This window comes from Rhipicephalus microplus, chromosome 7, assembly GCF_043290135.1.
Source record: "Rhipicephalus microplus isolate Deutch F79 chromosome 7, USDA_Rmic, whole genome shotgun sequence".
NCBI lineage: Eukaryota > Metazoa > Arthropoda > Arachnida > Ixodida > Ixodidae > Rhipicephalus > Rhipicephalus microplus.
Genome location: NC_134706.1, coordinates 130,001,515 through 130,024,665, shown reverse-complemented (window position 1 = coordinate 130,024,665; position 23,151 = coordinate 130,001,515). Strand labels below are relative to the sequence as shown.

The following is a 23,151-nucleotide window of genomic DNA, read 5'->3' as shown; positions in this document are numbered from 1 at the left end:
AGTCGTCATGGGGTGCACCAGCTGCCGGACCTCTTCGCGAACGACATCCGTTAAAGCAGCAACATGGGGCGGAGAAGACACCACGTGCAGCTTTTGCAGCTCCTCGCGCACAATACTGCGCACGAGCTTCGTCAGGTCTTTTACAGTCGTGACGTCAGGTGTTTGTAGGGCCGACGACACTGACGAAAGACTGCCAGGACGTTCATACTGGTACGAACGCTGCCTTAGCATTCTCTCCATTGTCGTGGCTTCGCGAAGGAAATCCTCTACAGTGCCGGGAGGGTTCCGCACTAGTCCCGCGAACAGCTGCTCCTTCACTCCCCGCATTAGGAGGCGCACCTTCTTTTCTTCCGTCATTGAAGAGTCGGCTCGCCTGAACAGCCGCGTCATGTCCTCAACGAACATGGCAACACTCTCGTTCGGACGCTGGTTTCGGGAATTGAGGAGCCGTTCTGCCTGCTCCTTTCGGTCAGAGCTTCGGAAAGTATTTCGCAACTGGTTGCAAAACTCTGGCCAGGTTGTCATAGTGGCTTCATGGTTTTCGAACCAAGTGCGCGCAGAGTCCTTGAGATAAAAGTAGACGTACCGAAGCTTTCGCTGCTCGTTCCACTCGTTGACGCTGCCGCAACGGTTGTAGTCGTCGAGCCAGTCGTCGACGTCCTCATAAGGGTCACCGTGGAACGGCTTCGGAGTACGCGGGACGCTGAAGAACCATGGAGGAGGCAGCGTTGATGTTTCTTGGGTTTGCGTTCCCGCACTAGCCATAGTACTGCCAAGTTGAAAAAATGGTCCGAATTCAGGAGGTAGGCCTAGTTGTCGCCTGCTACGCCGTAGGTCAGCTGGTTCTTCCAAGTCGCGTCTAGTGTCGGGACCTTGCTGCTGATTGCAGTGCATACAACACTACCAAGCACCTCCACCAGAAAATGTCACGTGATAACAGAACGACCACAACGTCTGTTCACAGGAGCAGCACTGGACGTCGAGCCGAACCGAACGTTAGAGCACGAGCACACACCAACCGTCCTCTTCTTCTTTCACACCATGGCACATACTCGCATTGGCATGGCTAAACCTCGTTCCATGCCTGTGGCAATATATATATATATATATATATATATATATTCTTCGAGACATTGCAGGTCTGTGTGTGCCGAGAAACTCGTACTTGGTTACTATTGATGTCTCTTCATTGTATGCAAATATTCCTCACGATGACGGCATAGCTGCATTACAAAACATGTACACAAACCATAGACAATATAACACCCCAGATTTCTCTGCAATCGCAATTTGACGAGGATGGTCTTCGAATTAAAGTCATTCGAGTTTAACCAAGAGTATTTTCGACAAATCAGCGGGACCGCTATGGGCACCAAAATGGCACCCAATTATGCCAACACATTTATAGGAAAGTCAGAATCAGAATTTCTTGCACAAAGTTCCTTGAAACCTTTGTTATACATAAGATACATAGACGACATCTTTCTTATTTGAACCCACAGCGAGGACGAACTTCTCAGCTTTATCGACACTTACAATGCTGTACATCCGAACATACACTTCACACACACATGCTCGCAAGTAACCGTAAATTTTCTTGATGTCACCATAACGATAGAAGAGGACAAGCTCTCTACAACTCTATATCGCAAACCGACGGATCAAACAATACCTCCATTACCAAGGCGATCACCCGCGCCACTGTAAAAACAGTATCCCATACAGCCAGGCTCACCGGTTTAAGCGAATCTGCTCAAGAGACGCTGATTTTGACAGGAGCTCACAGAGGCTGAAACTTATGCTCGAGAAACAAAAATACCCCCTCATGTAATTGATGACGCTGTTCAAAAAGCGAGAAAACTGAAGCTTGATGACTTACTTATGAAGCGACCACCACAAGAAGACCCACAACGAACAAACTTCTGCTTGACTTACAGCACAAACTTCCCCAATGTAAACAAATTCCTTAAATGGCATTACAACATTTTGGAACAAAGTGAACGTCTGAAACGCGCATTCCCATCCGCTCCAGGCGTCGTTTACCGACGACCACGTAACCTCAAAGACACGCTTGTCCACTCTGAAATTAACACATCACCCCCCAATAATCCATGCCGACCTTGTTTAAAGTCACGATGTCTTGTATGTAAGGCGATGCGAGAAACACACAAAGCAACAAGCACACAATCCAAGTTTTCAATTAACATTCGAGGAAACCTAACATGGGATTCCTCTAATGTGGTACACCTACTCGAATGCAACGTGTGTAGTATGCAGTACATCGGACAAACAGAAACACCATTTAGGATTCGCTTCAATAATAACAGAGCCCATGCGAAATCAGCCCCAAATCTACCCCTATCGAAACATCTCAATCTTCCCGACCGTGCATTCGACAAACTATCAGTAACGCTCTTAGATACGGGATTTAAATCAAACCGAGAACGTGAACAACAAGAGTCATACCTTATCTACCGATGTAACACCCTCGATAGAGGAATAAATGAGAATCCTGGTACACTCGCAGCTATTAAAGCATTAGAAAGCAATGACGGCAATAATGAAAATAGTAACTGAGTTCACGGCATTGCAGCTGTGAAGGGCACTGGACAATTCAAAACGAATTCAAGTGTAACTACTCTTCCTAAGTACAGCTGTCGTTCGTTTTCTGTTTTTACTTTACTACCCAATCAATTGTGCCAAGCATGACATGCCCAAAAGCAACCCTGTGCACAGTCGGGAGGCCCCTACTGCACGCGTAATCTAGAAGCGGGCAAGGAATTCGCATTGCGCCCGCTTACCCGCCTCTGCCGCAATACGCGGCACCCCTCTTGCTACGACGAAATGTCGACGGGGCGTTGAGTAGTTAAAGGCTTAAACTTCTTAAAAAAGCTCTTTTTGCCCCACACCGAACCGCCAGAGCCAGGAGGCGCCGTCTGGTCAGGAAGAATGCGTTAGTTAAAGAAAGCATACACAGACCGCTCACATCAGAAAGGTGATAGGAAAAAAGGGGAGAGAGATGGATGGGAAAATGGAAGGAAGAGTGGAAGGGGGGCACCTGGGGGGGGAGTCCACCTTATATTCTTTTTTTCCTTTTTTCTTTCTTTCTTTTTCTTTTTTTCTTTCCGTTTCCTTTTCTTCTTTTTTTCTTTTTTTTCTTTTTTCTGTCTTTTCCCTCTTTCCCTCTGATTTGAGATTGTATAAAGCTGAGCACCAACAAACTGTACCTTCAATCCTGATGAAGGCCAGACTCTGGCCGAGAGAGAGAGAGAGAGAGATGAAGATGCAAGGAAAGGCAGGGAGGTTAACCAGACGCACATCCGGTTTGCTACCCTGCACTGGGGAAGGGATGAAGGGGAGAAAAGAGGTTGCAGAGAGATGAGAAGGTACACACAATCACGAGCACACTCGGGGAGCACACACAGTCTACAGGTGGTCGCTCAGGTTTGTTGACTTTAAGTAAAGTTGTAGTGCTTTAGTCACTTTCTGCGTAACTGAGGCAGATGCCCAAGGTCCTATTATCTTCTGCACACAAAATGGTCCGGGGTCAAGTTGATTCAAAACCATCCGGAGCTGGCATTGCTGTGTGTCGTAGCAAGCGCAGCTGCACAGGACGTGTTCGATGGTCTCTTCTGCTCCACAGTAGTCGCATGTAGGAGTGTCTGCCATACCAATGCGAAAGGAGTACACCTTTGTAAATGCAACACCCAACCAAAGGCGGCATAATAGTGTCGCATCGGAGCGGGAAAGTTGTGATGGTAGCTTCATCTTGAGCGAAGGATCCAGTTCATAAAATTGACGCCTTTGGAAGCTGGTAGACGACCAGAACGTGCGTGTGAGATCTCGAGCCAGCAGGTAAAGTTGTCTTGCTGCATCATTCCTTGATATAGGAATCGGGACTACACGGGTTCCTTCATCGGCTGAGCGGGCTGCATCATCGGCTAATTTATTTCCGGTAATACCGATATGTCCAGGCAGCCATTGATATATAATATCATGCCCTCGTGCTAGAGCTTCATGATGGCAATGTCTTATTTCTTGCACTAATTGGTCATGACTCCTCCTACGCATGGCAGACTGCAAAATCTGAAGCGCTGCCTTCGAATCACAGAATATGACCCATTTTCCTGGACGTTCTTGAACGAGATATTGTAAAGCAGTCCTTATAGCAGCAAGCTCTGATGCCGTAGATGTAGTCATATGCGACAACTTAAACTTGATTGTCATTGCTGCAGCCGGAATTACAGCGGCACCTGATGAACTGCTGGACGAGACGGACCCATCAGTGTATATCTGCGTTCGGTCAAAGTAGAACTCAAGTAGTAATAGCAGTGTTGCTTGCTTCAATGCTACTCTGGAGTGATTGCTTTTCTTTTTGATACCCGGAATTTCTAAACGTACTTGCGGCTGGTCGAGGCACCACAAAGGACATGCCATTCTCGCAGCTGGCGTATATCCTGATGAAATGCTGTTTAGGTGCTTGGCTATGACGTCTGAAAACGTAGCACGTGGTCTTTCGGAGGGTAGAAGGGCCAAGTGGTGGTCGGGGACACGGCTAGCATGTCGAATGTGCGCTCTGAGGCAATCCACAACTCTATATGTCCTGACTGGATGGCCTTTGGCAAGCATGATTGTGGCATAAGTAGAAGCGCATCGGGGCAGTCCGAGGCAGATACGCAGTGCCTGACCCTGCAAACTCTCCAATGAATGAGTATTGGATTTGCAAGTGTTAGTCAGTACCGGCAAGCTGTAGCGCAATAGACCCAGAAATAGGGCCCTGTACAGCTGTAGCATGGAGGCCACAGACGTTCCCCATGCTTTCCCGCACATGAATTTCATTATTTGCACAATAGATAGCAGTCTCTTCTTGAAATATGCACAATGCGGGCTCCACGAAAGACTTCTGTCGATTATTATGCCCAGGAAACGATGCGTCCGTGCATATTTGACACTCTGCCCATTGATGTAAACAGGGTATGGCGTCATTGGTTTGCGTGTAAACGCCATCAACGCGCACTTCACAGTTGATATAGTTAGGCCTTGTTTCTGAAGGTAGGCTGTTGTGAGGGTTGCTGCCCGCTGTATTCGTGCACGCACCTGAGGGCGAGCAACTGCAGCACTCCAGAGGCAAGTATCATCGGCGTATATGGATAGGCACACCGACTTTGGCAGTACCTTCACCAGACCAATAAGGGCAACACTGAACAATGTGGGGCTTAAATCACCTCTGAGGTACTCCGCAGTAGGTGTAATGTTCAGCAGTTGTACCCTCATATGTTTGCACAAAGAAACACCTGCCAGTTATATAATCTTTTATCCATTGAAACATTCGTCCACCAATGTCCATTGCTGCGAAAGAAGTGAGGATGGCATCGTGAGCTACATTAGCATATGCACCCTTCACGTCAAGAAAGAGTGCCACTGATATGCGCTTGCGACTTTTTTCTTGCCGAACAAATGTCAATAGGCCGAAACGTCGAAATAAACCACGTTGTGACCGCTCATGGAGGATCTACTTGACTATATATATATATATATATATATATATATATATATATTCGTATAGGAAAGAAGACGCACGTACGAAGTTATTTTATTGACGTTTCGGCTTTGGGTCCGGCCTTCATCAGAATACAGTTTATGGCACGAGTGCTGTTTATATACATGTGCATATCAGTAAGATACAAATGTCAAAACCGACATGAAAGGCTATATATGGGCATATACATATATATATGCAAGTCACACAATATAAAGAGCACCTAATCTACGAGTAAAAAGATATTGCTTCCATGCGCGAGCACGTTGTTTACAAATAAACGATGAAACGCATAAAAGATAAAGCACATAACATGAAGAGTAGTCCGACCGGTAAAAACAAGAGAAGAAAAAAACTATAAAATACTAATAAAAATGACAAAGACGTTACAAAGCTTCTACGTAATCAACGGATACAGACAATGTAGTGCGACTTGCTGAGCGAGGTTGAAAAAAGTTGGACAGGGTGATACAAGTTACGCAGATAGGCAACTAAGTTTTCCTACGTTTTCATTCAGACCAGATGCGACGGCGTTGAACTTATAGATGAGGAATGATTCACGGGCTTCTCTATCATAATTTGTGCGGAAACCAGATTCTAGTAATGTGACTTGTAGGTTTTCAAAAGAGTGGCTAGGGAGGTGCACGTGTCTTGAAATGGGCAAGTGGGGCAAGGTGTTAGCATGAGATTTATGGTTGTTAAAACGCAGTCTAAAAGGCCCTTCTGTTTGACCAATGTACTGTATTTCACATAGCGCACATTCTATCATGTATATCACGTTCTTAGAATCGCAGTCAAGATTGCCTTTGATTTTTAAGGAAAAGTTGGAAGCAGTACTGGTGACCTGTTGGCATGTGCGCATGTAAGGGCATACTTTGCGCATGTAAGGGCATATATATATATATATATATATATATATATATATATATATATATATATATGTATATATATATATTTATATTTATATATATAAGGGAAATAAGTGTATACCTAAGGGCTCGTTTTTCCGTGTTTTAACACAATAAAAATGAGATCTAACAGACAGTAATGCCAAGGAATGTACAGGGGAAGTTATTAGAAACAATGGAATGTAAATAAGAAGAAAGAAAGGTGGATGAAAAAATAACCAGCCGGGAGCAAGATATATATATATATATATATATATATATTGTAATGACGAAAACCGAAACTGGAACTCTCTCTGGCACAGACTCGCATGCTAGGAAGGAAGAGGAGGAAGACGAAGCAGAATAAGAACAGCCGGCCTGCAGCAAAGGCGTTGTGTCTTATTTCTCGTCCTTACAATGGCGCAGCCGACGAAGAAAACGGCTTACGTCTCGGTTTCGTCATCCAGAACGCCCGCCGACGTGCAGCCGCGGTAAGCGTCGCTTGAGGACGGCGTCAAGCCCTCCTCGGCAGCTGTTTACTGACACCACCGTTCGGGGACGGCGTCAAGGCCTCCTCGCCGTCACGCTTCTTCGCTGATGGGACCCGCAAGGCGTCCGTCGCGGCCAGCATCGATCCCAGCACCGACGGATGGCGTCCAGGCCTCCGTTGTGGTTCCGGGAAACTTGTCCTGGGACGCGACACGTCGCGGCAACCATGCGCACGGGCCTCTCTCACCTAGGGATGGCGTACATGCCTCCTCCATACCTGGCAACCTGTCGGCGCTTCAAGCACCCACCGTGTACGGCGTCGAGGCCTACCCGGCGGCGCAAGACCGCTTCATCTACGCCACAGTACCAGGTCACAACTCATCACACGGGTTCCGCTTGCCTGGGAACGTCGTTGACGCTTCCAGCGCCCTGGAACCCATGTCCACGAATCCGACCACAGCTGGATTTCCAAGGGACGCCGTCCACGCGTCCTTGGTCAAGAATTGTACCACCTCGAATACCGCAGTCACTGTATCCTCCGCAGAGGCGGGCCTTGGCTCTTCGTGCGGATCACACGACAGCGCAGCGGAGCTGCAGCATACCATCGCGCAACTCCGTGTCACGACCAACGCCCTCATAGCGTCGAGTTCCAAGCTATGTCCTGCCATCTTGCCAACATTGTGCGCACTCAATGCCATGTTGGCTGCGGCCGCCGCACAAAACTTCGAGGTAAGCTCGCCCGAGAACCGTCGCAATCTCCGGCGTTCTCTCGCGGAGGTATCGGAGCAAGTGAACTGCTTGGCGGGGGCACATTTCGGAGTTCTGCCCGCCGTCCCGCCATCGCCGATTTCCTTCGCGCTACCGGAATTTCGCGGCTTCCAGGACGACGCCGAGGAATGGGTGGCAACCGTCAACGCTCTCGGAACGACTGAAGAGCAGAAGTGGGACATGGCCATAGATCGCCTGCGGGATGCTGCCGCAGCATGGCACAGGTACGAAGGCGTCAGGCAGCAGTCCTGGGCAGAATGGAGTGCAGCCCTGATTGCCGCTTTCGGACGGATTTCCTGTGACTCCAGCAAGTCCAGCTCGATCTTCCCCGAGGCCGAGGATGGAGCCCAGGCAGCGCCCCGCCTCGAGGCTGCAATCGTTCGTTGCAGCTCGTCAACGGAATGCTGCCAGGAGTTCCCTGCTGCTGACCCTGACCGAAGTGGCTGGAATCCTACACTACAGGTCCCGGACTCTGCATCGGTATTCGACCTGAAAATACCCCCACCAGACCTTCGTCCGGAGATACGGCCCTCGCGCTCGTCGTCTGAGGACATCGAGGCACTCAATCCTATTGTATTAGACACAACTGAACCCTACCAGACCACGATCATGCTCAGCCACGCAGACACTCGGCTACCAAGGAACGTTTCCTTCGAGAAAGCCCAGATACCTAGCTACGCTGAGGCCACTGCCATCGAGAACTTGCCGAGGACCAGCCCTCCTGCTGTTTCCTCCCAGCATACGATGTTTGCACATGACAGTTCGCCAGAAGCCACCGGCTCGACTACGTCTGGGAGTTCTGCTGTGGTATTTATGCCCAACCATGAGCTGCGTCCCATCTCATTTCAAGAAATGGCCCAAACGTCATCATGGCTGCCTCGCAGGGCATCCCGCTGCAGTTCAGTCCACCAGCGACGGTGGGACAAACACCAGCGTTTCCAGGTTACTCTGCGACCTTGCCGGAACAGTCAGGGCCGTCCACCTGAACTGCATTCTACGAGTTGTCAGGAAACGTTGCATCATGGACGAGTTCGACCACGGCGACAAAGTCAAGCCCACCCACCAAAAACTTTACCGCCAGCTCCGCGCGCGCACAGGACCCAGTCTCCATCACGACACGGTGAACGACCCAGACGACATAGCCAGTGTCGGCCGCCGGAGCCAATTTCGACAAACTTCCAGCGTGGTCGAGACCGACCACGACGATGTAGCCAACCTCGCCCACCTGAAGCACTGTCAACTGCTGCAGCTAGCCTTACCTACCAGAACATTGTCGTTTGGCCCAACGACAATGCTAGCAGTCATGGCCGAGTGTAATGACGAAAACCGAAACTGGAACTCTCTCTGGCACAGACTCGCATGCTAGGAAGGAAGAGGAGGAAGACGAAGCAGAATAAGAACAGCCGGCCTGCAGCAAAGGCGTTGTGTCTTATTTCTCGTCCTTACAATATATATATATATATATATATATATATATATATATGTATGTATATGTATGTATATATATATATATATGACGTGATAAACTAGCGCAAAAAGGGGCTATAAACCTACGGAAAGCTGACAGACTGACAGACAACCACGAATGGCGTATCATTATTCTTGCATCGAGCGTAGGAAACGACTGTATGTATTAGTGCTTGCCAAACGACTTGAAAGGCAGTAACTTTAAGCCAATTTCCCAATGTGTGCAGGCTTTCGCACGAAACCAAGTTACCAACAGTCGCCCTATATTCACGCATTTAATGGGTATATTCAGCTTTACAAACAACAAACGCCGTAGACTGGAGGCCTTCAACTACTCAATGCTTTTATTGCTGCCTGTCTTTCTTTTGCAACTTTGTACAGCTGACAGACTTTTTGATATAAGGAAAAGTAGTCGAAAGCGTTCATATAGCGACGCCTGGAATGCAAGAAATGATGAAAAACTGCTTTGTATGCTTTGTGCCCATCCGCTTCATTGAATAAGTAGGTCGCTGAATGGCACTTTATCAATGTTTATCTTACGTTTGTAACACTCAATACACTTTAAACACAGGTCTTCGAAAAAGTATTTATTACAATCCACAAGCTACACGTGCCTTTGCTGTGTCTTTAATGTTTCGTACGGTGTTCGACCCAGTAATGGTGCGGAGCGAACCCTACAAAAATTTCTAATAAGACATTTTGTACTAATTAGCGCACTGTGCCATCACCAGTGGCGACGCATTGAAACAGAGAAGCTAGAAATAAACGTTGAAAACAACATCAAGGCACTCGTAGAGATTAAGTCAGAAAAAAAAGCCCTTAGTTGAGTGAAACTACTCGCTCACACCAATTAGTAAGGTACTGGATTAATCAAGAAGCACTTTAGTGCGTGGGGCATTCTCCTTTTTTTCTTATTTTGAAACAATTTGCCTGTGCTTCCATAATTTTTCCTTAGTGAGGATTAGCACAGGATGGTTCGATATTTTTGTATCGTGTGCTATAGTTACGCCGCGCCGTATTGAAGTTTCAAAAGTCACGAAGGAATGTCATCGCGTTATCCTATTTTTTCACTCTCTGAAATAACCTGGCTTATGCAACGAAATTGCGCGTTAGCCGATGAAGTATGTTTGGACATGCTGATTTATTTTGTTACATCAGCTACTTTTGTAATATGCAATAAAATCGATAGTTTTGGTAATAATTTCATTGCCCACTAACCGCACCTCGTGGCTGTTAATAAGTGCATGAGTAAAGAATAACTTCTTACCACCGGTGCCAGCGATAAAATAAGTGCCCAAGCACGCATGCACCTACACACACGCACATACACATGCGTGCACACACAAACAACACTCAGAAGCGCAGAGCGACAGTGACAGGGAAGCGAAAATCTGCCTGAGTATTGCGGCAAAATATTGAACAGAAAGTGCAAAGCTCAATATCCAGATCTGTGCCATGGTTATCGCTACAAAATGCAATTATCACGACATAACAATGTAGCGTACTTCTTATGTGTCTGGGTACCTTCGCACTTTGTTCTATCGAAACAGAGTCATAATTATGGGGAATCAAGTTGGCATCTTCGCACATGGAAAGCAGTGTAATGCGGAGGTTTAGCCGTGGTGGAGGAACGTTAGCGGTGAGAGGATGGGGGCTCACACCGTCACCTGAATATCCTTAATTTTGCCTGTGTATACACACACAAAATTGTGCTAACACATGTAGGAAGCATAAAGTATTGCTGAACCACGTGAGCAAAAATTTTTGCCTACACCACAGTGCAACTTTACAGCCGCTAAACCACGAAGGTGTATATGTCTGCACCAGAAATCGTACACATATATGCAACTTCTGAAGTAAAATATATTTAGAGCTTTTTTATTTGGTGGAACCTGCAAGCCTTTAATTTCTACTTTTAGAGGCTTTGATTAAGTTTAGAAATGCAATAGCAGTGTCTCCAAACCTAAAGCACGCGTTCAGACTATGATTTGCCGATTCGACATTGATTGCAGAAACATCGCTAGAACAGTGTGGTAGAACTGTTTGTGTCCTCTTGTACAGTCCAGTTCTAGTCCTATCAGTACATACCAATCAGCTCAATTTAAGGCGCTAATACAGGTGGGGTGTCACGTCATCCCGCTGACAGCGGGGGCCAGATGTAACAGAACGAGAAGCAGGTAAAGAATTATATCTGACAAAAAAGCTAGCTTACATGAAGGACTCCTGGTTCCCTACTGCAGAGACTCACTGGAACACTTGCCGAATTGCAGTTTCGTGCGGAAAATGGTGAATTTTCGCAGAGCATTTTATATTCTTCAACGTGGCCCGGGCTGTTCCTAATAGGCAATATACAATTGTCCTGGTAAAATACACGATCTGTAGGGCAATACTGGAACTTAGTACAATATATCTACACGTGTCTGCTGTACGGGTGGGTCTGTACGGGTGGGTCTGGGTGCCGTCATGCTGGGCTGTTGTCATTTGTGTGTTGCATTTTGTAGCGTGAGCTATACTGGCCTCACTGAGCCAATTTCACGTGGCACTGGTCTGCGCATGCGCAATGATACTCCGCCGCCGCCGCGCGCAGCTCGCCGCTGATGTGCGCGCAATTCGATGCGCTGCGCAGACGATCAGTGGTGCCACGCACCGGAGCCGACACCTCCCTCGCACTCAGCCGTGGCCGCGCGCGACTCACCGCCGCCTGTGTGCGCTTTCCAGAGGATAGCCGTCATAGCCTTGGTAGACACATGGGCGCCGACGCACGCGCCTTCCCTGAGCAGTCGCCATTTGACACTGTGCTGGAGCCACTTGATAGCGCCTCTGACTGGCGTTTGCCACTGTGGTATAGCCATGGAGAAAGAGAGTGCAAATGCTGCTCAACGCTGCAGTAGAGCGGAGAAGCTTAACTCATCGGATCGCGAAGTAGTTGCCCGGCAAAATAAATATACAAGTGCCACATAATACGTATACCGTGTGTGTGTCGTTGGAACAGCTGTAAGCATGATATCTGGAAAGCTAAGAATAATCAGCTGAACTTTTGCTAACGCTACGTATATCCTGGCATAGAAGAGCTAAGCCACTGCCATTTTTGAACAACTACACGAGCACTGTTACGCAAGACATTCGCGCATGAAAATTGTTGAGTTGCTGCATGTGATGTTTTATCACGTTAATATTTCAGGTCGCAATCCACAAAAAAAAAAAAACTTCAGTTTAACAGCTCAAGATGGCGGCGCCCGCATGTCTTAGGTAAAATGGTCTACAGAACAGAGAGTGCTTTGTGGTAACCAGCTTTTTTGTTTTATTGTTAGATGTGACTTTTTCGCGTATGACCCTTCCAGCTGAGATATCGCGTCTGGTATAGATGACCCCATATCTTGTAAATGTTTGTAAAAGGCACAGCGAAATGCGCTGTGCCGTATAAAGGATATGGTATTTCTTGCATGTGCCCGAATTTCTGTAACTGTTCTTTCACATGTGATTCTGCTGCGTAGAACCCACAGCAGAGTTGTGGCTTCTACGCTTGCTTCCACGTATCATTAGAAGGTAATAAATGATCATTTTTGAGTTAATATTGGTCGATTAGTACGTTCTCGAGCTTCTTTATGAAACCCACTTCGGGGTTTAGGTCATGGATCGTACGGTGCCTTGTTTAGGAAAATATATGATTTACTGAAGGAAAATGTTGAAAATGAATTGTTTAGCCAATCCACAATATTATAACTGTGCAACATAAAGAACAACAAAAAAAATTAAACAGAGAGACGCGGAAGCAAACAAATGTATTTAGCTGAAACTCCCTTAAGTGGACTATGTATCACTTTACATTCAATTCTTTTATATCCTCGTGAAATATTAGATCTTATAGAGTTTTAAATATGAGCCCCGAAATAACGTCACATTTTCGATATTTATGATTGCACAAATGTGCGATAACACATCAGTGAAATCCACTAGAAATGCTTTTAATTGATGTTGGAGCTTTAAGCCACTGTAAAAAAAAAGCTCGGTAATAATCATCTGCGATTTCATTATTCGTGTTAGAAAAAGCCTTGCTCATACAAACGTCTTCTTGATATAAGTGACGAGGCGCTCAAAACTCACATGGCGCTGGTAATGGTTTTCGTACCTAACAATAACACGGTTTTGTCACACAGAAAAATATGTGGTTCACTTAGCTTCAACGTACGGAAACGGAAATTTTCATAACACTAGTTGAATTTGGTGAAAGAAGGATGACCTTAGGGCCAAAGTTTATAAAGTTTAGCTTTTGAAGGTTCGGACTGTTCCAGCGCCATGTATTTTTAGTCCACTTTAATTTATTCGCATTTAAATAGTAATCAGTAAAATAACGCACACTCTACTTTCCAGTTCTTTCTTGTCACCTTTTTCTTCACTGTTGTTGCTAGCAAAGAAAAGTAAGCCCTTGATTTTCCTCTTCTTTTGTTCTAAATTCAGCTGGTATACTTTTTTTATTGATACTTAAGTTAACCATTACACGCCTTTCAGATCCTTGGCTAGTCTTCTTTCCGCCAAGATGCTTTTTCTTTCACCTGTTCATACACGCGTGTTCGGTATGATCGCGTATTACCTTCACATCTGGCATATTTATTATAAAACATCTTACTTTTTAAGAACAACGCGGGCGGCAAAAAATTGATTGATTGACATGTGGGGTTTAGCGTCCCAAAACCACCATATGAATATGAGAGACGCCGTAGTGGAGGGCTCCGGAAATTTCAACCACCTGGGGTTCTTTAACGTGCACCCAAATCTGAGCACACGGGCCTACAATTCCGCCTCCATCGGAAATGCAGCCGCCGCAGCCGGGATTCGAACCCGCGACCTGCAGGTCAGCAGCCGAGTACCTTAGTTACTAGACCACCACGGCGGGGTGGGCGGCAAAAAATTACTGCTGACGTATGTGGAAGTTGTTTCATTTCCAGTTAATGCGGCGACGCTATTCATGGGAAAGATATCTGCTTGCGCCATGGCATTCGGCATCAAATTTCAATAGCTAAACATCTTACTTGAATGTATTTAACAGAATTATGCATGTGCCAGAGCTTGGCATTTGCTCTGGAGCGTGTATATATTAGGGGAAACCTTGCATAAACTTCATTCGAGTCAGTACCTGCTTTTTGTGGTATGTCTTCATTAGTGCAAACGGCCACTTTCTTTTTTTTTTTCTGCCGTCGTGTGTTACCGGCAGTTCGCCTGGCTGTGCACGAAACTTTTTAAGTTGAAGGCTTGGTGCAGTTTATATTAACACGACACTTATAATAAAAGAAAACATGAAGCACATGGATATTGAAGTGACCGCTAAACTTCACTCTGTTTATTTCATGCGCATCAAGGGTTGCTTTGTACGCAGGAAAAAACGAGTCTTCTTCTGCATGTTCGTGTTGTTAACGCAGCACGCTATCAAATCTAACAGGCCTGAGGTTCTTATGCTGGGACAAGCATTCTGCGTCGTCATCTTATAAATTATTGCGTATAGTTTGAAGGCTATAGCTCATAATCATGGCCTATCTTTAGGATGTATTCAACAGCAGGGATGTATTCTGTCGGCTTCTATTTGAACTACTGTTGCTATCCAACCATGTAGAATGTTCATTTTTCGGGAAGCTGTATTTAAAATTACAAGCCAGTGGGCGCAAAAAATATTACGACAGAACGAATTTTTTATCACTGCTTCACGATGTGGACGATGTAGGTTCGGGTAAAAAAGATTTTGAAATGTTTCCTGTTACTTTTCTCGCCAGTTTAAAAGCAGACGATAAAATCTGTGGCAGACTTACACCTTGTTCGTAATTTCATTTCTGAAAATTGACTGAAACTCTTATGCTGGTTGATATAGTGCGTCGCAACGCTTCTCCTCGATTTGCCGGTGCGTTTGCTCAACTGAGACGCAGCAAGCATTATTGGAGAGCACAAAAGAAACGCATGGCTACTATTGGTTATTTGCTCTGCTGCACTGACGTGATGCAGAGTTGCAGCGAAACATGAAGCTAGGCTACTCTGAAAGTCATTCCCCCCCCCCCCTTCGAAAAATATGGCAGCATATCCACGGAGTGAATGATGGAGAGCGGGGCGAAGCATCCGTCTGTCCATTCGTTCTTGCTTCCGTCCGTCCATGCGTCCGTATGTGTGACCGTTCATGCGTCCATCCGCCCGTCCATGCGTGCGTATGTTCGTGCGTCCTCACGTCCATCCATGCGTCCGTCCTTGCGTTCGCCACGCATCTGCCCTTGTGTCCATCCATGCGTCTATCCGCCCCTGCGTCTGTTCATGCGTCCATCCATGCATCTGTCTGTGTGTCCGTTCGTCCATCCATTCCAACACTCCAAGTACCACCATCTCGCATCTTTTCATCATATATTGGATGGATGGATATGGCTGTACCCTTTAGATTGGGCGGTGGCTAGCGCCACCAAGCCGTAATACCTAATGAACCAAAAACTATATTTATTTATTTTTGGTTAAAAAAAGAGTTTGAGGATTCGTACTTTGCAGTGAAGAGTTTAATTTTCACTCGTGCCTTGACTTTAGCCACCAATCAGATAACCTTCTTCTAGTTAAGTCTACCCGCTTAAAGTTTATTTTGCCCTCCCTGTCCCTAAACCCCAGTGCTTTGAAAAACTCTGCGCCATCATCCTGAACTATAGGGTGAAGCCCTTTACAGAACATTATCAAGTGTTCGGCAGTTTCTTCTTCCTCTCCACACGCACTGTATACTGTGTCTACCCCTTCGTATTTGGCCCGATATGTCTTGGTTCGCAGTACTCCCGTTCTGGCCTCAAACAGTAGAGAACTACCCCGAGTATTATCATAGATCCTTTCCTTGGCAATTTCCTGCTTAAAAGTTCGATAGATCTCTAGTGCGGACTTCTTAATCATGCCCATTCTCCACATGTTAGTCTGCGTTTCCTTCACTTTCTTCTTAACCGATAGTTCTTTTTGGTTTGGCCACCTGCTGTTTTCTAAGTATTTACCAGTCAACTTCCTGGTTCGCTTCCTCCATTTTGTATCGACATTCTTCATGTACAAGTAGCTGAAAACCTTCCTAGCCCAACGCTCTTCGCCCATTTCTCTCAATCGCTTCTCAAATTTTATCTTGCTGCTAGCTTCCCTGCCCTCAAATGATGTCCATCCCATATCACCTTGTACCCCCTGATTTGGTGTATTCCCGTGAGCTCCTAAAGCAAGCCTACCTATTCCAGGTTGCTTAATTTCTAATCTTGCTTGAACTTCTGATCTCATGCACAAGACCGCATTGCCGAACGTCAGCCCAGGAACCATGACCCCTTTCCATATTCCTCTCACAACATCATACCTATTGTAATTCCACAGTGCCTTATTTTTCATGACTGCTGCATTCCTGTTACCTTTAGTCGTCACGTATTTTTCATGTTCCCTCAGATACTCGGTCCCATTGCTTATCCATACGCCCAGATATTTGTATTTATCTGTTATATCTAGCGTGACCTCCTGTATTCTAAGCTCACTACCTTCGTTGTCATTGAAAATCATGACTGCTGATTTTTCCTTACTGAATCTAAAATCTAACCTATCTCCCTCATTACCGCAGATGTCCATCAATCTCTGCAAATCTTCCTTGTTGTTGGCCATTAGCACTATATCATCTGCGCACATTAATGCTGGTAGTGCCTGATCAATAAGTTTTCCTTGTTTGACTAAAGAGAGGTTGAAGCCCAGTCCACTTCCCTCTAATTTTGCCTCTAATCCTTGTAGGTACATCATGAATAATAAGGGTGACAGGGGGCAACCCTGCCTAAGCCCCCGTTTTACCTCTGCAGGCTTGGATACCTGTTTTTCCCACTTTATAACTACCTTGTTACCTTTATAGATACCCTTTAAATAATTAGTGACTACAGGATCCACGCCTAGTGTGTCCAGTATTCCCCACAATTCCTCTTGAACCACGCTATCGTACGCTCCCTTGATATCCAAAAATGCTAGCCACAGAGGCCTGTGTTCCTTTTCTGCTATTTCGATGCACTGCGTCAGTGAGAACAGATTGTCTTCCAACCTCCTGTGTTTCCGAAACCCATTCTGCAGTTCCCCCAGCCCCCCCTCTTCCTCTATCCACGCCTGTAGTCTTTCCTTTATAATCTGCATCGCCAGCCTGTAGACCACTGATGTCACTGTTATAGGACGGTAGTTGTTCATGTCAGCTTTGTCCCCCTTTCCTTTAAAGATCATGCCCATCCTGCTAAGTTTCCATCCATCGGGAACTTCACCATCAAATATTATTGTGCTCCCTGCCTCTCTCAAAGCCTGCTTATACTTCGGACCTAATGTCTTTATCAGCATAATTGGAATGCCATCTGGGCCTGTTAATGTACTACTAGGAACCCTTTTCTCAGCCCTTTCCCACTCTTGTTGTGAAAATGGAGCCATTGCACCACTTGATTCGTTCTTGTCTATTGTGGTGCATAAAGTACTTCTTTGTTGAAATTTTTCTGTCACCCTTGTTCTTATATATTCAATAGCTTCGTCCCCTTCTAGCCTAGCACCTTGGGCTGTAGTTATAAAACTCTGCTCTAGGCTCGTCTCATTTCTTAGGGAGTTTAGATGGTTCCACAATTTCGCAGCTGCCTTTCTATCTTTTTTATGTACTTCTGCCAGCCACTGAGCTCCCTTCCTTCTAATCTTTTCATTGATCAGAAGGGATGCATCCCTTCTACAGCTGTATAAGAAGCCGCATAAGAAGCACCGCCATCCAGCGGACATTCTAAGGACTAAACGAGAGTTGGCACACGCACACTTTCTTACGGCTTGCGCTTCGGGTCTACTTCCCACCTTTAACCACCTCGAGTTCATGGTATATACTAATTCACTGTATTCATGGCACTGCGGCCCAACGCTCGCTAAACCTTTCTAAAACCAAGGAGGTTACGCCCAGCGAATATAACATAGCAACCCTTCCTTGTCAGACAGTGCTCAATGTACATGCCAATGGCTGCTAATGGGGAATGAGAGACAGGAGAATTCGGCATCTAGTTAACGCGCACGCTGCGAGTTTTTTTATTATTCAACAACGCACAGGAGATATCTCCCACTGGCACCACCTTGCAGGTCTAAGCGTAAGACATGTTACGTACTACGACGAGGGAGGAACGGGTGGCGCTTTGAAGAGCTTCGCCCCTAAAAAAGGAAACGTGCAGCATTTGATGACAAAAACGAATTGGCCCCGTATTTGCATGTTTAACTGCAAATGTCGTTGAATGACAATAGTCTTCCGCCTGGAGGGAGGGAATGAAACATTTATTTGATGTTCTGCGCGAGAAAGTGGGTGAATGAGATTCTGGAGGGGCTTCGTTAAAGGACCATCGATGCGCGCAGTGGGTAGGTGCCACCACCGTATCGTCTTAGCAAAGCACAGGTAACACCGCCTTTTCTTGCATAACGTTGCATTGCCAGCTTAGCGTATTAAACGCTACTGTTCTTAGAATTACTTATGTATGCATTTTATAGTATAAAAAACACGTTACCTTATATAAACGTATTGATGTTTTGCCTCAGTTATGCGCAAAGTTTGCTTTTTAATCAACACAACGTACTAGTGTGAACGAAGAAACCAGAGTATTATTGAAGGGCGCTGCAAATGTGGTTTAAGAATTTAAAGCAAACGGAGTAAAAGGATAGAAAACAAGCCGTTTCGGTGACAGGCAAGTCGGGGACTGCTATTCTGGTCATCTCATACTGTGAGCACGGCCTCATCAAGTGTGAGGCCCACGGGACGGCTTCATGCTCTCGCATAGTAGAGTACCATGTCCTTCAAATGGTAAACCACTTTTTTAAACACAAGTCGACAGACAGACCAAAATTTCAGCGTCAAAGTGTTCCAAGAAAGACTATCGTCTTCAAAATACGAGACTAATGATAAGCTCTTGTCCTCGTTCCACTTTAAGCCTGTTGTCCATAGGTGTGCCTATGGCTGTGCGTTTTTTGTTTTTCTCCTGGTTTTTAAAGTGCAGAATTTTAGGTATGCTGACGGCCCGTCAGTTATAAAGAAAAAGCTTTGCCTACTTTGGGCCTCTAAAGAAATGAGTTTCAGTTGAACACCTCTCGCTTTCCGTAAAGTATTCAACATTTAATTACTTTGCTTTGAGTAAACGCATAACATGAAAAAGGAACATTCCTGGCAAGCATGCTGTGCTCCTTCGTTCTAATATCCTTAACATATTATACAGAGGGACACTGATGCATGTCCAAAAATTGTGTTTCTCCTCCACCTCGATTGATTGATATGTGAGGTTTAACGTCCCAAAACCACCATATGATTATAAGAGACGCCGTAGTGGAGGGCTCCGAAATTTCGACCACCTGGGGTTCTTTAACGTCCACCCAAATCTGAGCTCACGGGCTTAAAACTCCTCTGCCTCTTTCTCCTTATTTTTGGCATGAGCAGATATAGATGAATGTGCTTTTAAATGTCATCAATATTTCTTAATGCAAAGAAGAGTTGCTGTCGTGCAACTGATTTTGCAAGCTCAGCAAATAATTGTTGTTTTTAGTTGTTGTGCCGTATACACTTCTCTTTCCGTTTTTTGACGCTCACGTGGTGCGCAAGAAGCATTGGTATAAGAATTATGGTAAATACTGACATCCCAGGAGGAGGACACGTACGTGAAATCCCCAAGATATTGTCAAAACGAAGAGGAGAACCTGAACTTGTATATAATTCTTTGGCGTTCAATTAAAACCAGGTTACTATAGATGTAGCGTAATTTATTGTTCTTTTTACCGTTGCACTACCGCGATGGCGCTGTTATTAAATAATTAGAAGCCGAAAAATTATTCCTACTTTCTGTGACACGTTTGTACACAAGAATTGCAGGACATGTATTGTCAACGTGACGAACACATATTTGAGAAGCCTCTGCAGTTGTCTAGTTTTTATATGGCCCTTCACTGCTGTCCCACTGGTTACGGATTTGAGTCCTGGTCAAGGCAGCTGAATTTCGTTGGAGGTAAAATGCCAGATGGTGTGTTGTCATTAGGTGCAAGTGAAAGAACACCATAAGGTCGACGTGGCAGGCGCCCTTCTAGAGAAGGTTCCTGATAATAGTATACAGTTTTAGTTGAGCACCTCCAGCACTTTTGACGACAGAGTGCGACATGGCTGGCAGCTTGCGTTTGCAGAGCCTCCGCAGACGTCTAATGGTAACTGTGTAATACTGTGGTTATGCACGTACCTCCCCTATAGTTACTATGTGTATACGAATTACATCGAATCAGTCTTAAAATGACACTTTTAGAAGAAGAAAGGCCTAAACGTTAGACTCGCACTGCTTACACTCACCTTTTTTCATGTACTGGTACTTGTTTCTCCGGTCGTACGTATCCTCCTCTTCCACGGAGACGATGACGTACTCGCCGCCCTCCAGCAGTCCCACCTGATGCATGAGGCGCACAAAATCCACGAGGACACCAGTCTCCGCTAAAAGCACGTACACTGCATACGATGAATGAAGAGTCGAAATGTGTTTCAGCTGAAGCATGAATAAGATGAAATGTTCCTGATGAAGGATTAGTTAGTTTAACATAACAACATCTTGCAGCGAAACAGCTGGTGCCAGAGCACTGAACCAAAGCAATCATTACTTCATGAGGTTGATCGAAAAAAAAATGATTTTATATCGCGGGTGATCTCCCACGATGCACACAGACCTTATTTCACACACCTAGACTATACTACAACAGCTTCCTAGAACGGATACATCGATACTACTAACCGAAATGTTCCTGCAGTCATCATGATGGAAACGTTAGCTACATTATTCTACAGTGCCTAAAGTATGCAAGTGCAAAAAAAAGGAAAACCTATACGAGCAACTAGTGAGTTTGGACAGATGCCTTCACATACAGAAATTACGTGCACTTCAGTGCCTCTTCAGCTAAATGCGTCTGTACTTACTGGGAGAGTTTTGAGGAGCACTGCAGCATATGAGCGCTTGTGGTGAACAGATATCCGTTATTATGACCAAAATGACGTGGTAGTCCGTACACTGTGGGTGCACGTGAAATGTGTGCGCGTGAACGTTCTAACAAAAGGGAATAATAGCAGGTGAACTGCCCTTTCAATATTATGTTTTCAGTTTTTTTTTTCAGTTTTTTACGCTTCTTCTTTCACTTAATTTTGGTTAAACTATTTTTCTCTAGAAAAGTCATTAGAAAGAAGTAGCCGAGGTGATATGAACGCCAAGCTTTACACAGAAAGCCAGTTCAGAGAAGGCACTGGCCAACAGACAAAAAAATGACAGCATATCCACGGAGTGAATGATGGGGAGTGGGGCGAAGCATTCGTCCGTCCATTCGTTCTTGCTTCCGTCCGTTCCTGCGTACGTCTGTGTAACCGTCCATGTGTCCATCTACCCGTCCGTGCGTGCGCCTGTTCGTGCGTCCGTTTCTGCGTTCGTCCATGCAACCGCGCCTGCGTCCGTTCATGCGTCCATCCATGCATCTGTCTGTGTGTCCGTTCGTCCATCTATTCAGCACTCCAAGTACCACCATCTCGCGTCTTTTCATCATATATTCTCCATATAGAAGCACCGCCGTCCAGCGGACATTTCAAGGACTAAACGGGAGGTGGCACATGCACACTTTTTCATGGCTTGCGCTTCGGGTTTACTTCCCACCTTTAACCACCTCGAGTTCATGGTATATACTAGTTCACTGTATTCATGGCTATGCGGCCCAACGCTCGCTAAACCTTTCTAAAACCAAGGAGGTTACACCCAGCGAGTATAACGTAGCAACCCTTTCTTGTCAGATTGTGCTCAATGTACATGCCAATAGCTGCTAATGGGGATCGCAGCGTGCGCGTTACCTAAAGGCCGAATGCTCCTGTCTCTCATTCCGCCTTAGCAGCCATTAACATGTGCATTGGGCACTATCTTTTATTGTTCAACAACGCACAGAAGAAATCTCTCACCGGAACCACCTTGGAGGTCAAAATCGTAAAGACCGCTATTTCGGGTATGTGCCACTGGTGGTTACGTACTACGAGGGACGCACAAGCCATGCCATAAGGAGCTTCGCCCCTAAAAAAAAACTGTGTGCATCAACGCTGTGTTTGCTATTTTTGAGAGTGGTTTATGAAGGCTTTAGCTATTAGTGTTAACCGTTATCCCTACGTTTTGCTAAGCTATATCATTTTGGGAAAATAGTCAGCGCATGCAACAATGACTGGTCGGTTATTGTTTTTTAATTGTCAAGCAACTTCATTCATTGAAATGCTGTAATCTACCAGTAAGGCTGACCGCTGCCTACGTATAGAACATATACACGCCTAATGCTTCGCTAACTTCTCTTTAACCCAGTTGTCTATGACGTCAACTATTTCACCAGAGCTGTGGTGCAATTTCATACACATTACAAATTCGGACGGAGGCGTTCCGTTCCATCGAGTCACTCATGATTGGCCCATTTGAGTCGTGAGGAATGCCGGGACGTTCAATGTGACGTGAGCCTAATTCAGACGGAGGCGTTCGGTTCCATCGAGTGGCACCCGACTGACCTATTTGAGCCGTGACTCGTGCCGTAGCGTTCCATGTCACGAGAGCCATGTCTGGCGTGTCTGTTTTCGTCCGTTTTCGGGACGGATATGAAGGAACGGTCGAAGAGACCATCCGAAATGAAACAGTTGGATTGAAATGGCCGTGAGGTGGCATGAATTGGATTGAAATGTAAGCGCTTCGTGCCTTTTCAGTATCCGGGTGCTTTGATATCATGGCGTCGCAGTGGGCCTCATGCACTTACGCTGTGGCTCAATCCATAGAGTTTCCAAATATCCACTATAAGGAACTCTGGCGCTAGTGTAGATGGGAGCTGCAACGCACAGCGCTTCAGCGAGCATGGGAATGATGGGTAGTACACACATTTGTCTAATCTTCGTACTTCTGGCCTGCTTTTGGCTCCGTGTGTGTTCGTGAGGCTTGAAGCTATTTTCTCATGAAACAAAAATCAGCA

General features: G+C 45.7%; 1 protein-coding gene across 1 annotated transcript in view; it reads right to left on the bottom strand.

The window, feature by feature from the left end:
- The window catches only part of LOC142767625 (guanylate cyclase 32E-like), a 353,448-nt gene that overhangs the window by 94,235 nt on the left and 236,062 nt on the right, over positions 1-23,151 (bottom strand). The window contains exon 6 of the mRNA XM_075869693.1: positions 20,483-20,635. Coding sequence (XP_075725808.1) covers positions 20,483-20,635 — 153 coding nt within the window. The remainder of the gene's footprint in view (positions 1-20,482; positions 20,636-23,151) is intronic.